Raw genomic sequence first — 13,699 nt, forward strand, 5'->3', positions numbered from 1 at the left:
TCAAAATCCTGGTAATTTATAATTAAAAAATATTTTTTTGAATTAGAGACGACCGAAAGAATATTATCTATTGAAACAACTCTTGAAGTGTAACAAATATTATCATTTTGTATTATGTTGATGTCTATATGTCAGGTTGAAAAAGGATTTTGTCGTTCTAACAATGTTCTAAGATTTACTACACATTGAGCCAAAATAAAACCCCTTTTTCTTCGTAATCAAATGGAAGACTCTTATTACCAACATAAACTTCAAGGTGTAAAATAAATAATTGAGAAAAGGCTGCTTGAAGAAGACTTCTAAAATCAAAGATATCAAAACCACACTAAAAAGTTCTACATCATTTTAGTGAATAGACAAGCTCAAGAACACACCTTGGACGATCCTTCTTAGCAATAAAGAAAATAACAAAGTTAGAACTTGCAAAGTTTGGCGATCACTACAAGTGTATGACTGCAACACACTTGGTCTGAAGCTACGAGCAGGTAAAACGCATCTCAAGTAACACGCTCAAAACAATCCATCCCCTGCAACCAAAGATGAAATTGGCAACAATTAGTGAATATTTAGTTGGTGGTAGGAAAAGAACATTGATTTAAGAACCTCTCTCTAGTTACGATGATCATTAAGTACATTTTTAGATCGACTTCTAAATTGTGCGGTTGCTTTACTTGAAAACCAATACTTCTCTTCGTGCCTCGTCTTCCTAAAATTTCTAGTTAATGCATTCTACATTGAGACTGAATGAGACATTTTCATTAAAGTAGTAGTGGACCTTGTCAGCCCTCAAAATCTTGAGAACATCTGAGGCATTGTTTTGTAAGGAAAATAACAAATATTAACAATATAATCAGATGTGTTCACATAGATATATCCACATAATGTACTCAGCCATTACATGTTTTACTTAGCTACTAAAATTAGCTACTATGTCATGAAATGTCAATTTAGAAAGAGGCCAAAGGCAGACTATTCCAATCAAAAACAAGGCACAGAAATACTTACGCAGTCCTTCCAAAGATATTCTAGCAGTGCTATCCCCCGACTTAATCAAGCAAACCTTTCCTGCAACCAAAATGCATGACTGATATTGGTTATTAAGATGAACCACCGTGAAACATATTGATCAGCACAAGAATATATGAAAAACTAACATTTAGAGAACTGTACGAATTATCCTCAAACTCACAATTCAAGGAAAAAAAATTGCAAATCAAGGAAAAAAATACAATCCCTCAAAAAAGGCAGCCTAGTGCATGAGGATCCCAAAAGGCATAAGTTTTGGACTTTTGGGGAGGGTCAATGGACAGAACATTACCTCTGCAAGGGACAAGTTGTTACCATGACTTGAACATTGGTCATATAAGTTACAGAAAGCAACCTTACCTTGACATAAATAAAATCTATGTTATTCCATCAGAAATCATACTGATATCATTATCATGACCTGAAAATCTAAACTTATTATATTTGTCATATAAAATGATACTGATATTACAGCATACAAGATACTACATAACCAGATGGATTATGACCGCATGTGAATTTTGAAATTCATCTGATATTCTATCTCAGAGAAATCCCTGCTGAGTCCAATTTATTTTTATGAAATAATCCAAGCTCAAACAATTGTTTATTAAGTTCACTTTCTGACAGACTCAAGTTAAAAGAAAAATGAAATAGGTGCATCAATGGAACAAGCAAATTAAACAACAGTACATAAAAGGATGATTGACGTACCATCACGGCGCACACAGATTTCAGGTATATTTTTCACTTGGCCAGTGATGTTGTCATTGTAGACTCTGGTCTCAATATCACCCTCAACAAAAACAGCAGAGCTGAAACAAAGTAGCAAATATAGATACAACTCATGAATACCAAAGGTTAACAACTATAATACTGATTGGGAAGCATGAAATCATGTTCATGTTGAAGAACTTCCACAAGAAAATAGAATCACAGAAAAATTGATTTGCTTAGTGTGAAAAAATTGCATACTTCTTCACCAACTGTTGAATAGCATATGCCCCAAGCTGGTCATTATGAACAGCAATTCGGTGCCACTGAGCTGGTCTTGGCAAATGCTCAGCACCAGTGATTCTTTGGTCAAACATACCACCTGTTCCAACCGTAAATATGGTCACTGTCTTGCCATTCCTTAGTATCTTTTGTACAGGAGCTTGACCAATTTTTCCACAAATAATTGCCTATATGGAGAAACATAGATGTTAAGAAGAATTAAAATTAAAAAAATCGCATTTTACATGTGATAAAAATGTAGCAAAATTCTAAAGTTACCAATGATACCTTATGCACACCTCTGAAGCCCCAGCCCCTCATGGGGTCTACACCTTGTGGTTCCAACTCTTTCTTGTCTTCGATAAAATCATCATCCTCAATTCCAATCTTCTCCTCATTCTCATCAGATGATATGGTTGAAAAACATGCCTGGGAACCTCTATAGAGGCCTGTAAGTATAAAAAGTTACAAGACCGCTTCCCAAACACAAAATATGTATGTGAGGATTCTTGTTATAATTTCTTTTTCAGGTGCTTGAACAATGCACTTCCAACTAGAGCATAATCGCTAATAAGTTTCATCGATAGTAAACACAGAAATTGCAATGAATAGTAACTTTCATCGATAGGCATTGAAACACAGAAATGAAAATTGCAAAACATACTTTTACTAGAATCAGATTACCTAGTGGAAACCTCGGTTGCCCTAAACCTTCCTTCAGATGCTTAAGGACTCCCCATCTCAATAAGCCCACCTTCATATCTGAGCTGCAGAGAAGCTAAACAGAACGTGACAATATCCCTTATCGCAGAAAGGCATGCAGCACCATTTCCTACTTGTATCTTTTCTTTTCTCGCATTAGTGTGAATATAGTAAAGAATTCTGAATCGAGAAGACACCAGTTGTTACTTGAACAAGTAAAGGACAAGTATTATGACCAAGCTTCTCTCAGTCATTCCATCAAACAATTGATAAGCACCAACTCTGAAATCACACTGGAAATGAATTCCGAACTAAAGGCATTTTGTCATACATGTAGAAGGCAAGAAGAAATCCCGAATGATTTATCTTTACAAACTAGTAGTAGGAGTAGTAGTAGTTACCTGCAAGCTTCTCCTTTTCACGTCGAGGGAATCGAGGTTGGAATCGAAAGAGGTCAACGAAGTAGGGGGAGGCGCGGCGGCTTTATGGCGAAGCGGTGTCGATAGGGGCAAGCGAAAAGTGCGCAGGAGCCGTCTATTTTGAATTGGACGGCGCAGATTAGCCGAAATTTCGGGACGAGGACAAGGTTGCCCGCAATGGGTGCGTATATATATTGGATATAAGGTTATTTAGGTGAGTAAATTGGGTACATCGAAGAAAGTGAAATGCATGAATAGCATATTTATGTATCCGATTTTTTGAATATTTGGATTTATTTGATTCAATTAAGTTGAATTTAGATATGTGGCTTCGAAAATACAGATTAAAAAATAGATAACCGATTGGAAATATCAAAATGATTAATGGAGTTCATATCCAATTTGGATATATCTGATTAAAATGATCAATCTTATGCAGCGAAAAGAAGCAATCATTTTTTTATGCTGCGTCTCCATTGGCCATATAACAAATCACTTCATACAGCTTCTGTTTCTTTTATTTTGTTCTGATTCATGTCCAAAATAACTTTGACATGTCCCTACTTATCAAGCATTTTCTCACGCCATCTTTTTCTTGAAAGCTGAGAACAAAATAGCTTCTCTTCTTCTGCTACTACTTCTCATGTGCATGAGAAAAAGAAGTACAAACACTGAGCCAGATCTTTGCTATGAATTGCCAAAAAAAGATAGTGCAGCAAAACGTGTAGGGTATATGGATCTTGTGATCAGTACACAATATCTTACAGGGTCTGGATTTACCCAGATAAGGCCCTGTTTCATCGGGCGTACAACTCATGGGAAGGAAAACTGCAACCAGACTTACATTATATGATGCATATCCACGATTTGAATGTTTTGGACGATTTGGCTCCCTCCCAGATATGTAGTCAGTGCAAGTATCAGCACACTGTCCGACCATAGCAGATCGAGGCGATGTAAAGATTCTTCGCCCATTTTTCCTGTAAAAAGGCTTAACTTGATTAGGTTGGCTCAGAATGTTTGCTTTTTGATACCGAAACTTATCCACCGTACTGAAGCTATATACCTTACCATAATACCCACACTCAAATTTTTTTACTTTTGGGTCATAAAAATGTAGTTCACTGTACTTTTATGGGCTTGTACCAGTTTGAGAGGTGACCTATGAAGGAGATTTAATTCAGTGACAACTCTAAGGGGGACCCAGCTCCATGATGATTGCAAGCCATCTTTGACATCGATGACTAATATTGAATGAAATAAACAAATAATGGCTCACAATAAAGTTATATAGATTGCAGTACCAAGCAAAGTAGGCATACGGTGACCTAGAAAAGAATGCATAGCATGATGAATTCATGAGACAAAGAGCATAGATGAAAAGGTACTTTCTTAGCAGAAAAGTGCAAGCCCTAGACTCAAACCATTTTAGCAGGAAGAAAGTATCATTCAGCACAATATAGACAAAAAGCAAAAAACAACCAAGTGTTCTATGATCATACACTGATCAAGACTAGATTATCTGGGAAGCAAACAGGGTTCCTATGACCAGAGTAAGATCTAAAATTCTAGGTAGCAAGTTAATCATGATAAGATTACCTTTACATGGTTGCTAGGGAATGCAGAAGTTCGAAGAGTTTCCTGTGTCTCATCCATCAATTTTCTTTTTGGTATGCTCAAAATAAAAGCAGCTTGATCAGGAGTAGCTGCAGTCGAAGTTATTCTGTAACCACTCTCCCATCTTCGGTGGATCCCTTCACTTGGATAAAGAAAATCTAACTCTACAACCTACATTCGAAAAAAAAAATCACAATAATTTACATAATCAGATATCAGTTTATTCATTCAGTTACATTATTGTTACAATCCAACTTCATAGGCCCACTGGCTTTGTAATTTGGAAATACTAAATCAGGTGAGTTTTAAGTTATGAGTAGTAACTCTATCCAACTTTATATACCACCATAATATAATACACTTCCAATGTCAGATTAATCAGGATATTCTACTGATTAATTCAATATTTTTATGAAAATATAGACCAAGAATGAAATGTATAATTTGCTAATAGAAGGTTTGAACTTTATGAAAAGATCAAGTTCATTCGCACGGAGTCTCCTGTCAACAGAAGGAAAAACAAGAATGGATTTACCTGATCAGAATAGCCAGAGTTCCTTGACATGACTACCCCCCAGCGGCCGCCAGCAGTGGTCATGGATGTAACATGAAACCCTTCTTTCCACTTTTTATTGATCCACTTAAAAGGAAATGATTCGCTAACTTTATAGGATTGTTGCGTATAAGGAGTTCCTGCAATTATATCAGACAACAGTTCATTGCCATGCAAAAGGTTCTAAACAAACAGAATCACCCTTCTAGCTGATTAACCAAGAAATACAACTTCGACATAATGAGTGGAAAAATGAGGTAAAGAGAACTGTTATATAGATGAAAGATCAACCAAGTTCACAAGCTAGATCCAAGTTTTATTTATAACTGCCTAATGTATGCCCATTTCTCAAAAAACTTTCATCTGCCAATCATTTCACAGAGCTGGCACTATAGCTCTTTACCGACACTTAAATTCAAATACGATTAGTATCGATCAATTTTCATAAATAATAAAAGGTACATGACTCTTATCCCCTGCCTCCGTGGAACCCAACCTATACTCCCTTGCATTAGAAGTCTTTGTTTGATGCAGTGTCAAATTAAATGTACTGTTTTGAGTGATTTCAAGGAATGATTGGCACTCTAAAGCCTAAGGTAAAAACTAATATAGGTTAACTGATTAGTACAAGCCAGATGGGCTCACCTATTGAACCATTCCAACATTAGAAAAAGAACCAAAATAGCAAACCAAAAGGTTCAAAGTTTTTACTTCATTAAACACTGTTCTGCAAACTGTGTCCATGAAAACTGAGAGGCACCAACCAATAAGCAAAGTTTGCAAGATGAGGATCCTTACAAGACAGGCAAAAGCTTTTTATAATTTAAATCTAGATATTAAACATGTATAGCTCATAGACTGCAGCAGTATAAATAAGTGGAGGAATGCATTTGAACAAATAAAAAGTGCCCCCAAGATGATAAATCTTGTACATGACAACTGCAAAAGTCGAGTTATAATGTAAGAGTTACAGTGTTGGGCAGCCAGAATACAACATACACAAAGTTTCTGCTGTATACAAATGAAAACAGAAAGAAATATTTGCATTCTTTAAAATACAATAGTACCAATAGAGGATAAATTGATAAAGCCCAAAGTGATTTGGATCACAGAAGCAAGGTTCACTAGAGTGGGATCTGTCATAGAATTTAGGATCAGCTCAATCTATGGGTGGCGTTGACCAAATCAGATAGTGAATTTGAAGGGTTATATCAATATGCATACACGGTTCATATTGTGCCAAATTCCTTGTGATATGCATAGACTCCACAGCAACCTCTCCCTGATGGACATAATCCAGCCAAAAATATATGTCACACAAAGGAAAACAATTTACTATCCAAAGAGAAACCATAAGTTAGTTTCTCTCTCCAATGTGCTTTCCCATTTCTTTTTGAGAATGTGGAGCCACATAAAAAACTTTAATTTGCTATCCCTACTTGTGTAAAATTACTTCAATTACTTAAGAAGTGTTCTTAAAAATCAGTCGAACCATGTAGCTGACAAATTTGAAAGATTGCCTCCCAAGACAGCAAGAAGCAATTTGATCTAAGACTAGTTGAGAATCTAACATGATTAAGCAAGCCTGCAGGCCTAAAAGTTTACAACATTGAAAGAAAGTGATATGGCAGATAAAGCATCACAAAAAAAAGACCCATGGCTCATCCAACAAATCACATTCCACTGAAAATCCTTCAAGCAGAAGGGCAAAATAAATAACAGATTATTCAATTTAATTTTCTAGTCAACCATGTCAAATTGGTTGAACCGGATTAATAAAAGCAAATCACAATATAGACAAAATTGCTACTCTATGACAAATATTCATTGGGATTATCACAACTAGAATAAACTGCAATGAAGATAATTTCATTAAGCATCAGTCTTGAAAAGGAAAACTAAAAATATTTTTGCAAAAAATAAAGATGCATTCAGAGTAGGCGTTTGTAGGATAATAATAAATTTGTAATCTAAATTATGCTTTTGCATGATAACATTGTTCACAAACCTTTAGACATTACAACTAATGAACTCCCATTTGTTGTACCAGCTATTGCGCTAATGTAGTAATTTTTCTCCCACTGCTCCATAATCCAATCCTATGAAAAGGACATAACAGAATACAGACAGAATAGAGCTGCCAGTGATCAAACCTAGGAATTAACAACTCAGACAAAATAAGTAGTTGCATATTTGCATATTAAATACCTTATGCAAGAAGATTGGTGATAATTCATAAACCTGGGAACAGAATCCTGTTCCTGCATCCATAATCAGGGCCCAGAGATTTGCTGAAGATGCCACACAACTGATATATAAACCATCTTCCATTCCCTTTTCTATATGTTGTTGAAGTCTTATATCCGCTACATTGTAGTGATATCTGAGAAAAGGCCCATAAAAAATGCTGACTGAAATGCATAATTATACCGTTAATTTGGATGTACAAGATATAGAAACATGTGTAGTGGTAGTTCCCTGTAACGGATGGTTGGATAAGGTACAACAGGTCCAACATCCAGCGTAGAGAAACCAGGCTTCCACTGATCTAGTTAAATCTAGTTTTCTGCTGTTGATACAGCAGTATGCCAGGTAAGGATCATAAGGCTCATGCCCAATCCTATTGTCACGTGGTGGGATGGGTTTATTTCTCAGTGAGATTAATTTTCCTTGCACCAAGATATAGAAACTGTGTGTGTAACAGATAACAATTAATAAACATAATAAGTAACAGAATGTTTGACATGCTTGAGACCAGTGTTTTTCTAACTGGTTGGGACACAGTTGTCCCGCTCATCCATCAGCTTTTATCATTCGGTGAACCTTAGACCTTAAAATTTCCTTCAAAAATGGCAGATCAACTGCTTCAACTGGTCAGTTTGCAGGCACCCAGTTTTTCAGTAATATCTGGAATCCTACACAAATCTTAATAAAGCCATATTACAGCATCAGACAGAAATGAGAGTTATCAATCCTGCGTGTGCAACATACACTTCTATCCATCTCTTTCTCACCTTCTCACTCCCACTCTATTTCAAACACAACACCCTCTCCCTTTATTTTAATATTCCCATACCAACCACAGGATGAATTGTAACCTGAGACTAAGTCCAAGGGGCCATTGCCCAGGTTGGATTCTAAAGCATGGCTTCAACAACTTGCTGAAATGCAAAAAACATATGATACTCTACTTAAAACTCAAAGTTCTCATGTGTCCATTGACATGTTCAAGGGAATTGGTCTTTTATCTGAGGCGTTACCAATTCAGAGGATCGATACTCTGGATTTGTAGTAAAAGTAAAAACTTCAAATGCTGATGCAGGAACAAGAGATAGGCGATTTCTATCCATTCTGAAATATTACCAAGTCATAGTCAAATTAATTAGGAGACTACCAACTCTAAGAGTTAGTAGCAAAGTAGAACTTAAAATGATAGTGCAGGAACAGAAATAATTGGACATTGCTTTTTGTTGGTTCATAACTCTTGTTACTGCTCACCCTTGAGCATGAAGAGAATAGATCATGAGTGCATTAAATATGAAAATTTGGTTATTGCTTTAACTCATTATAGATAGTGAACTTTGTTGGAATATCAGCACTTGTTTGTTTTTGTTCTGAAGAAAGTGCATTGGGAAACAATTCCACCTACAAAAGCATCATCCAACTAAAGAAATAACATTTAAAGGCACACCATGAACTGATAACAGGGTATAAGGATTAGTATAAGAACAAAACTACTTGAAATTGTTTTTCATACCTCTGTTTCATGGGTCTCCTAGCATTATAAACTGAAATCCACTGAGTTGCTGGGCTTCCCAATCGAACTTTCTTCTTGGGCTGCTCGTCCTCTTCAAGGTTTACAAGCAATCTACCACGTTTCTGCCCCACCTAGATACCTTAACGATTAATAAAGTCATAGACTCAAAAAAGGAATCATATCAAAAGATAACAGTTCATGTAATGTGGAAAACTCTAATATGGATAACTCTAGCAACCTTTAGAGCCCCATCAATCCTGATAGGTCTCAGAGAAGTGCATGGTTCAATCAAACTGTCAAAAAGAGAAATAAGCTTGGAATAATTTGGTTCTTCATCAAATTTCATATTTGTCACAATCTCGAGAAATTGTTTGAATGGAGGAGGACAGTAACAGCATAATATATCAGGGGAAGTAGCCATTTTCTTCTTACAAACAAGAAAACTCTTGTTATCTCCCTGCATTAAAGTCAACACTGTTAATAAAATAACAGAAGTCATTTTATGAGTATGTGAAAATAATAAAATACCTGATAACCTTGCCAGGGTAACCTTCCTCTAATGAGGAATATCAAAGTGTAGGCTAATGATTCCAGATCATCCCTCCGACTACCAGTGCGACCTAGATGAGCATGTACACTTGCATATCTAATTGTTCCCCTGAAAAAGAAGATTACTTAATACAATGGATACCATAGCTAGATATAGATCTACATGTGTACACACCTAAATATATCTGGTCTTTGATCATATTCAACATGTTGGCCAGATGACGCTTCTTTCCATTTAGAGGCTGCACCAAAAAGACTCATTAATGAATCCATCAAATGTATCTATCCATAACAGCAATATAATAGGCAAGCAATGGAGCTGCCTAGAAGAAGATACCCCCTCCTAAAAAGTAAGCCTCCAACATAACTGGGCAAAAGACAAATGGTCAGTAGAAGCATACCCAAACCAAGATCAATAAGGAAAAGTTTCTTCTCATCAGCAGTTCCAGGCTGTCCCAGTAAAAAGTTTTCTGGCTTAACATCACCATGCACAAACCTAACCATGAAAGCATGTAAATTTTAACACAAAGTTGATCAGCCAAAGTAAATGGAAATCAGAACATAATCCCATAAGAGATAACCAGAAATGCATCAACTAAAATACCCTTTCGCATGAAGCTTCTCGAGAATCGAAACAGCCTCTACAGCAATACATGCAGCCATATTTGGAGGCATCCTGATAGACACACTAGTCACAGAATGGCAAAGAAAAAATATTACAGAGTAAATGATAGAAGAATAGCATGTTTCTTACGTTTGGCCAACAGAATTCCACACATCCCAAAGACTAGGACCAAGCATATCCATAACCTAAAAGTTTTCATTTTTCTAAGTGGTTATCATAAGCTTGGGGGCAATTCAGCTAAATGTACATGAAAATTATTTCACTCACCAGAATGTAGTAATCTCCCTGACGGCCCTTGTAGTGAACCCATGGAATTCCATAACATCCATTAAGAGTGCTTGTGACCAGAATCAAAAGATTAGATTAATGACTAGCAATGCCAAGATATGTTTCGTACATGCATTTCATAGAAAAAAAGTTGCTTACTTGTAAACTTGCCACTCATATGGTGGGCCATAGTTGCAACCCTTGCTATTTCGATGTTCAAATTTAAGAGCCACCTAAAATAAGCAAGCATTAATACCCATTATGTACCTGTTAATCTTATTCCAAGCATGAAAAATTAAGAAAGTTATCGAATTCACCTCAAAAGCATCTGGACCTGTTCGCTCGCTTCCACCCGATAGTCTTCGGCCAACATAGACCTGACCAAAACCACCTTTTCCCAATTTCCTCTCTATCTTATATACAGGCGAGTTACCTACTTGAACCTGTACAAGAGATGCAAAATAAGCCCAGACATGACAATATTGAGCATGGAGCACTAACCAGAAAGATTAGAGTATATTACATGAAAAGAGCAGCCAGAAAAGAAGATAGATGTTTGTGTAAGGATGATAAAATTCCATCTAAGCCAGTGTATTGGAGTTATATTCCAATATAGTAGCAAAGACATAAAAAATCTAAACAATGATTACTAACCTCAAAATTAACATAATGCATTCATTACTATAGAGCAGGTCTACCTAATTCCAAAAATAAAATATTGGCAAGTTACACAATGAATAATGTCAAAATTCATCCTAAAGTTCTGACAATGACATAATTGTTGACTCAGAGTATGGCCTCATACTTTTACTAAATGATCAACTTAATCAAGAATAATAATGATGTGTCAATTTTAACTACTAAAATGCAGTACCTAGATATCATCACATCATACCAAGTAGACAGCATTGATTCACACAACAGGTATATCTAAAGGAGAATTCCATTCTCATGGCATTTTTCACTAATATAGTGAAGACTAACAAACAAATTCAAAAGGTTCTTAATCAAGGTTATACAGGAGATCTTCCTAACCAAGATAGCTTCATATAATCTTCTTTATATAATCTTAACTTCCTAATACTAGTGTTGACCATAATTTTAAAGAGCAAAGTCTAAGTTCAAAATTCAGCAAGTAAATCAACTTGATTCAGATACTGGTGATTTTCCATTTAAATATGAATAAACACAATAAACTATTATATAACATCCTATTTCCATGAATACATGATATGCAGAAATACACGTGGGTAAATTAAAAAATTTTAAATAATCATTTACTGGGGGGCAAGTCTTGATACCCGCTCAGGGACAGGAGCTGTAGTAGATTCATCCTCAGCTCCCAAAACCTTTTCAGCACTTGCACCATCCATTGCCTTGACAGCAACTCCCTCAGCTGCTTGGTTCAGAATGAAGTCTTGGGCACCACCAGCAACAGCTCCACCTGCAGCAGCTCTGGGAAGTATCTCACAAGGTTGATCGGGGTCCAAGTCAATCAGAGCAATGCCTCTTCCTCTACCACCAAATGTCGGCCTAGCTGGTGCTACTGAAGGACCTTTAGCTACTGCTGCGGCCTTTGAGCCTCTCCCTCTCCCTGCACCACCACGCCTTCTGTTTGGTGCAGGCAATATGGGATTTTCTGCTTGACCAAAGGGTTGAGGTGGCACTGGAATATCTTCAAGTTTCTTTGATCTCAGACGACCTTGCCGTGCTCCACTGCGCAACTCTGGCATCCTCTCCCCATGCACGTCACGCCCACATTAAGTTCCAGGAATTCCTCTTCGGTCTTCTCATCCGAAGGGCAATGGCATGGAAAGAAAAGGAACATGTTAGATTGCACAAGAAACTTGAACTAACAAGAATGAAAACGATCCAATTCAGGTCAGAAATGCAAGTCAAAGAAAATACAGCAAGCAATCTCCAGCAAAGGGAAATAAGTAAAAACCACAATTCTGAGTATAGGCCAATAACCCAGCTCTCTAGAATCAGATAACACCATGTCGACCGGAGAAACATGATGCACAAGTGGTAATAAGAACAAATTTGTCTCTTGGCTGCGATAGGATGATCACAGTGAATCGTCTTCTTGATGAACAAATCATCAGAATATATATCAGAATCATATTGAAGATTTTCTCAGCAATAACTATAAAGGAGGCCTAATTTTCCAGCACCATAGCCTTTTGAAAGGAATCGAACGCAGCCAAACCGCAGAGGTATATCTATTGTCCGATGCGAGTATTTTGAAGCGAAAAAATCTACCTTTTCCCTAAAACATCATCCATCAAAAGTAATCAGGCCATCTATCCATGTTTAAATCGGTTATCGATATCTTCCCTTCCCAATACCCAATAAAAAATCCGATCTTGCTCCTATATCAGGCATGAATAGATGAATCAAAAGAACAACGAGATAAAAGGAAAACGATCGGTTGTCCACCTTATCTTCAATCAACCATCAACCGTCGACACATCCGATAAAAACAAGAGCAAAACGGAATCTTTCTGAAGCAGACCAACTCCAACCGACGCACGCCCGATCACCCAGCCCAAGACCACGATCGGAGACCACCATCGGATGACAAAAACGCATCAGAAAAATTCAAAAGATTTTCAAAGAAACCCGAAGATCGACCCGAAATGCGGCGACGGAAACACGATCGGGGACCGGAACCAGAAAGATCGACGTCCTTACGATCGAACCCTAGTCCCTCGTGCCCGATCGAGCTGGGATCTCCAACGACGGCGACGGCGCGGTGGCGGTGGCGGTGGCGGCGGTTGATAAGCGGTTAGGGTTTCCTCGGGAATCGGGAAGGGGCAGGAAAGATCGGATTGTCGGAGCAACGCCAAAGAGGGGAAGAGAGGATGGGGATGGGGGGAAGAGGAGGAGGAGGACGGGCTGTGTGCGCTACGGCGGACTTCCTCTGTCTCTCTCTCCCTTTCTTTGCGCTGTCCGAAATCTTATTTGTGTTATGTACACGATTCATGCATGCATAGGGAGGAGGTGAGTATAGCAGACGTGGCTCACGCGTCCACCGTCGGATGGGAAGCGGGGATTGACGTAGCGGCGGTGATCGACTTCGCCCTTCCATCACATCAGTGATTTCGAATTGGCATGGATATTATGATCGGGGTTGAATTTACAAGATTGACCTGACCACCTACTTGGGCTTGCAATGGCTTTAAAAC

At 37.5% G+C, this 13,699-nt stretch overlaps 2 protein-coding genes across 7 annotated transcripts; both read right to left on the bottom strand.

Moving 5' to 3' along the window:
• Nucleotides 1-297: 297 nt before the first annotated feature.
• Nucleotides 298-3,323, bottom strand: LOC103995102 (single-stranded DNA-binding protein, mitochondrial). 5 transcript variants are annotated; one of them, XM_018829882.2, is made up of 8 exons: nucleotides 3,126-3,323; nucleotides 2,932-3,017; nucleotides 2,707-2,789; nucleotides 2,311-2,471; nucleotides 2,002-2,210; nucleotides 1,741-1,841; nucleotides 1,006-1,065; nucleotides 298-527 (listed from the first exon to the last, which is right to left on the bottom strand). In XM_018829882.2, the coding sequence occupies exons 2-8, from the start codon at nucleotides 2,976-2,978 to the stop codon at nucleotides 511-513; spliced, it is 678 nt and encodes a 225-aa protein (XP_018685427.2). In that variant the 5' UTR covers nucleotides 2,979-3,017; nucleotides 3,126-3,323; the 3' UTR covers nucleotides 298-510. The 5 variants fall into 5 exon arrangements, with proteins under 5 accessions (XP_018685427.2, XP_009413886.2, XP_009413885.2 ...); XM_009415611.3 differs by lacking the exon at nucleotides 2,932-3,017 and having other exon boundaries at nucleotides 2,707-2,800; XM_009415610.3 differs by lacking the exon at nucleotides 2,932-3,017 and having other exon boundaries at nucleotides 3,126-3,282.
• A 492-nt stretch (nucleotides 3,324-3,815) lies between these two features.
• Nucleotides 3,816-13,462, bottom strand: LOC135619573 (casein kinase 1-like protein HD16). 2 transcript variants are annotated; one of them, XM_065121710.1, is made up of 17 exons: nucleotides 13,206-13,462; nucleotides 11,813-12,297; nucleotides 10,829-10,954; nucleotides 10,671-10,744; nucleotides 10,512-10,581; nucleotides 10,374-10,429; nucleotides 10,224-10,295; nucleotides 10,021-10,115; nucleotides 9,795-9,861; nucleotides 9,599-9,728; nucleotides 9,309-9,527; nucleotides 9,071-9,201; nucleotides 7,522-7,696; nucleotides 7,322-7,412; nucleotides 5,296-5,453; nucleotides 4,743-4,931; nucleotides 3,816-4,123 (listed from the first exon to the last, which is right to left on the bottom strand). In XM_065121710.1, exons 2-17 carry the CDS (start codon nucleotides 12,242-12,244, stop codon nucleotides 4,064-4,066), a joined length of 2,145 nt encoding a protein of 714 aa, XP_064977782.1. In that variant the 5' UTR covers nucleotides 12,245-12,297; nucleotides 13,206-13,462; the 3' UTR covers nucleotides 3,816-4,063. The 2 variants fall into 2 exon arrangements, with proteins under 2 accessions (XP_064977782.1, XP_064977783.1); XM_065121711.1 differs by having other exon boundaries at nucleotides 12,951-13,462.
• Between the last annotated feature and the right edge of the window lie 237 nt (nucleotides 13,463-13,699).

The sequence above is a fragment of the Musa acuminata genome, chromosome BXJ2-8 (assembly GCF_036884655.1).
Source record: "Musa acuminata AAA Group cultivar baxijiao chromosome BXJ2-8, Cavendish_Baxijiao_AAA, whole genome shotgun sequence".
Taxonomy (NCBI): Eukaryota; Viridiplantae; Streptophyta; class Magnoliopsida; order Zingiberales; family Musaceae; genus Musa; species Musa acuminata.

What these genes read in the sequence shown, in the direction of transcription:
- LOC103995102 (XM_018829882.2), bottom strand. Translation starts at nt 2,978, where the DNA reads ATGACTGAGAGAAGCTTGGTCATAATACTTGTCCTTTACTTGTTCAA. An exon ending in GCAACCGAGGTTTCCACTAG is followed by an intron (nt 2,472 to 2,706) that starts GTAATCTGATTC and finishes TTATACTTACAG; the next exon opens with GCCTCTATAGAGGTTCCCAG. An exon ending in ATTCAACAGTTGGTGAAGAA is followed by an intron (nt 1,842 to 2,001) that starts GTATGCAATTTT and finishes ACTTTGTTTCAG; the next exon opens with CTCTGCTGTTTTTGTTGAGG.
- LOC135619573 (XM_065121710.1), bottom strand. Translation starts at nt 12,244, where the DNA reads ATGCCAGAGTTGCGCAGTGGAGCACGGCAAGGTCGTCTGAGATCAAAG. An exon ending in GAGAAGCTTCATGCGAAAGG is followed by an intron (nt 10,116 to 10,223) that starts GTATTTTAGTTG and finishes TTTCATGGTTAG; the next exon opens with GTTTGTGCATGGTGATGTTA. An exon ending in GGATTGATGGGGCTCTAAAG is followed by an intron (nt 9,202 to 9,308) that starts GTTGCTAGAGTT and finishes TAAGGTATCTAG; the next exon opens with GTGGGGCAGAAACGTGGTAG.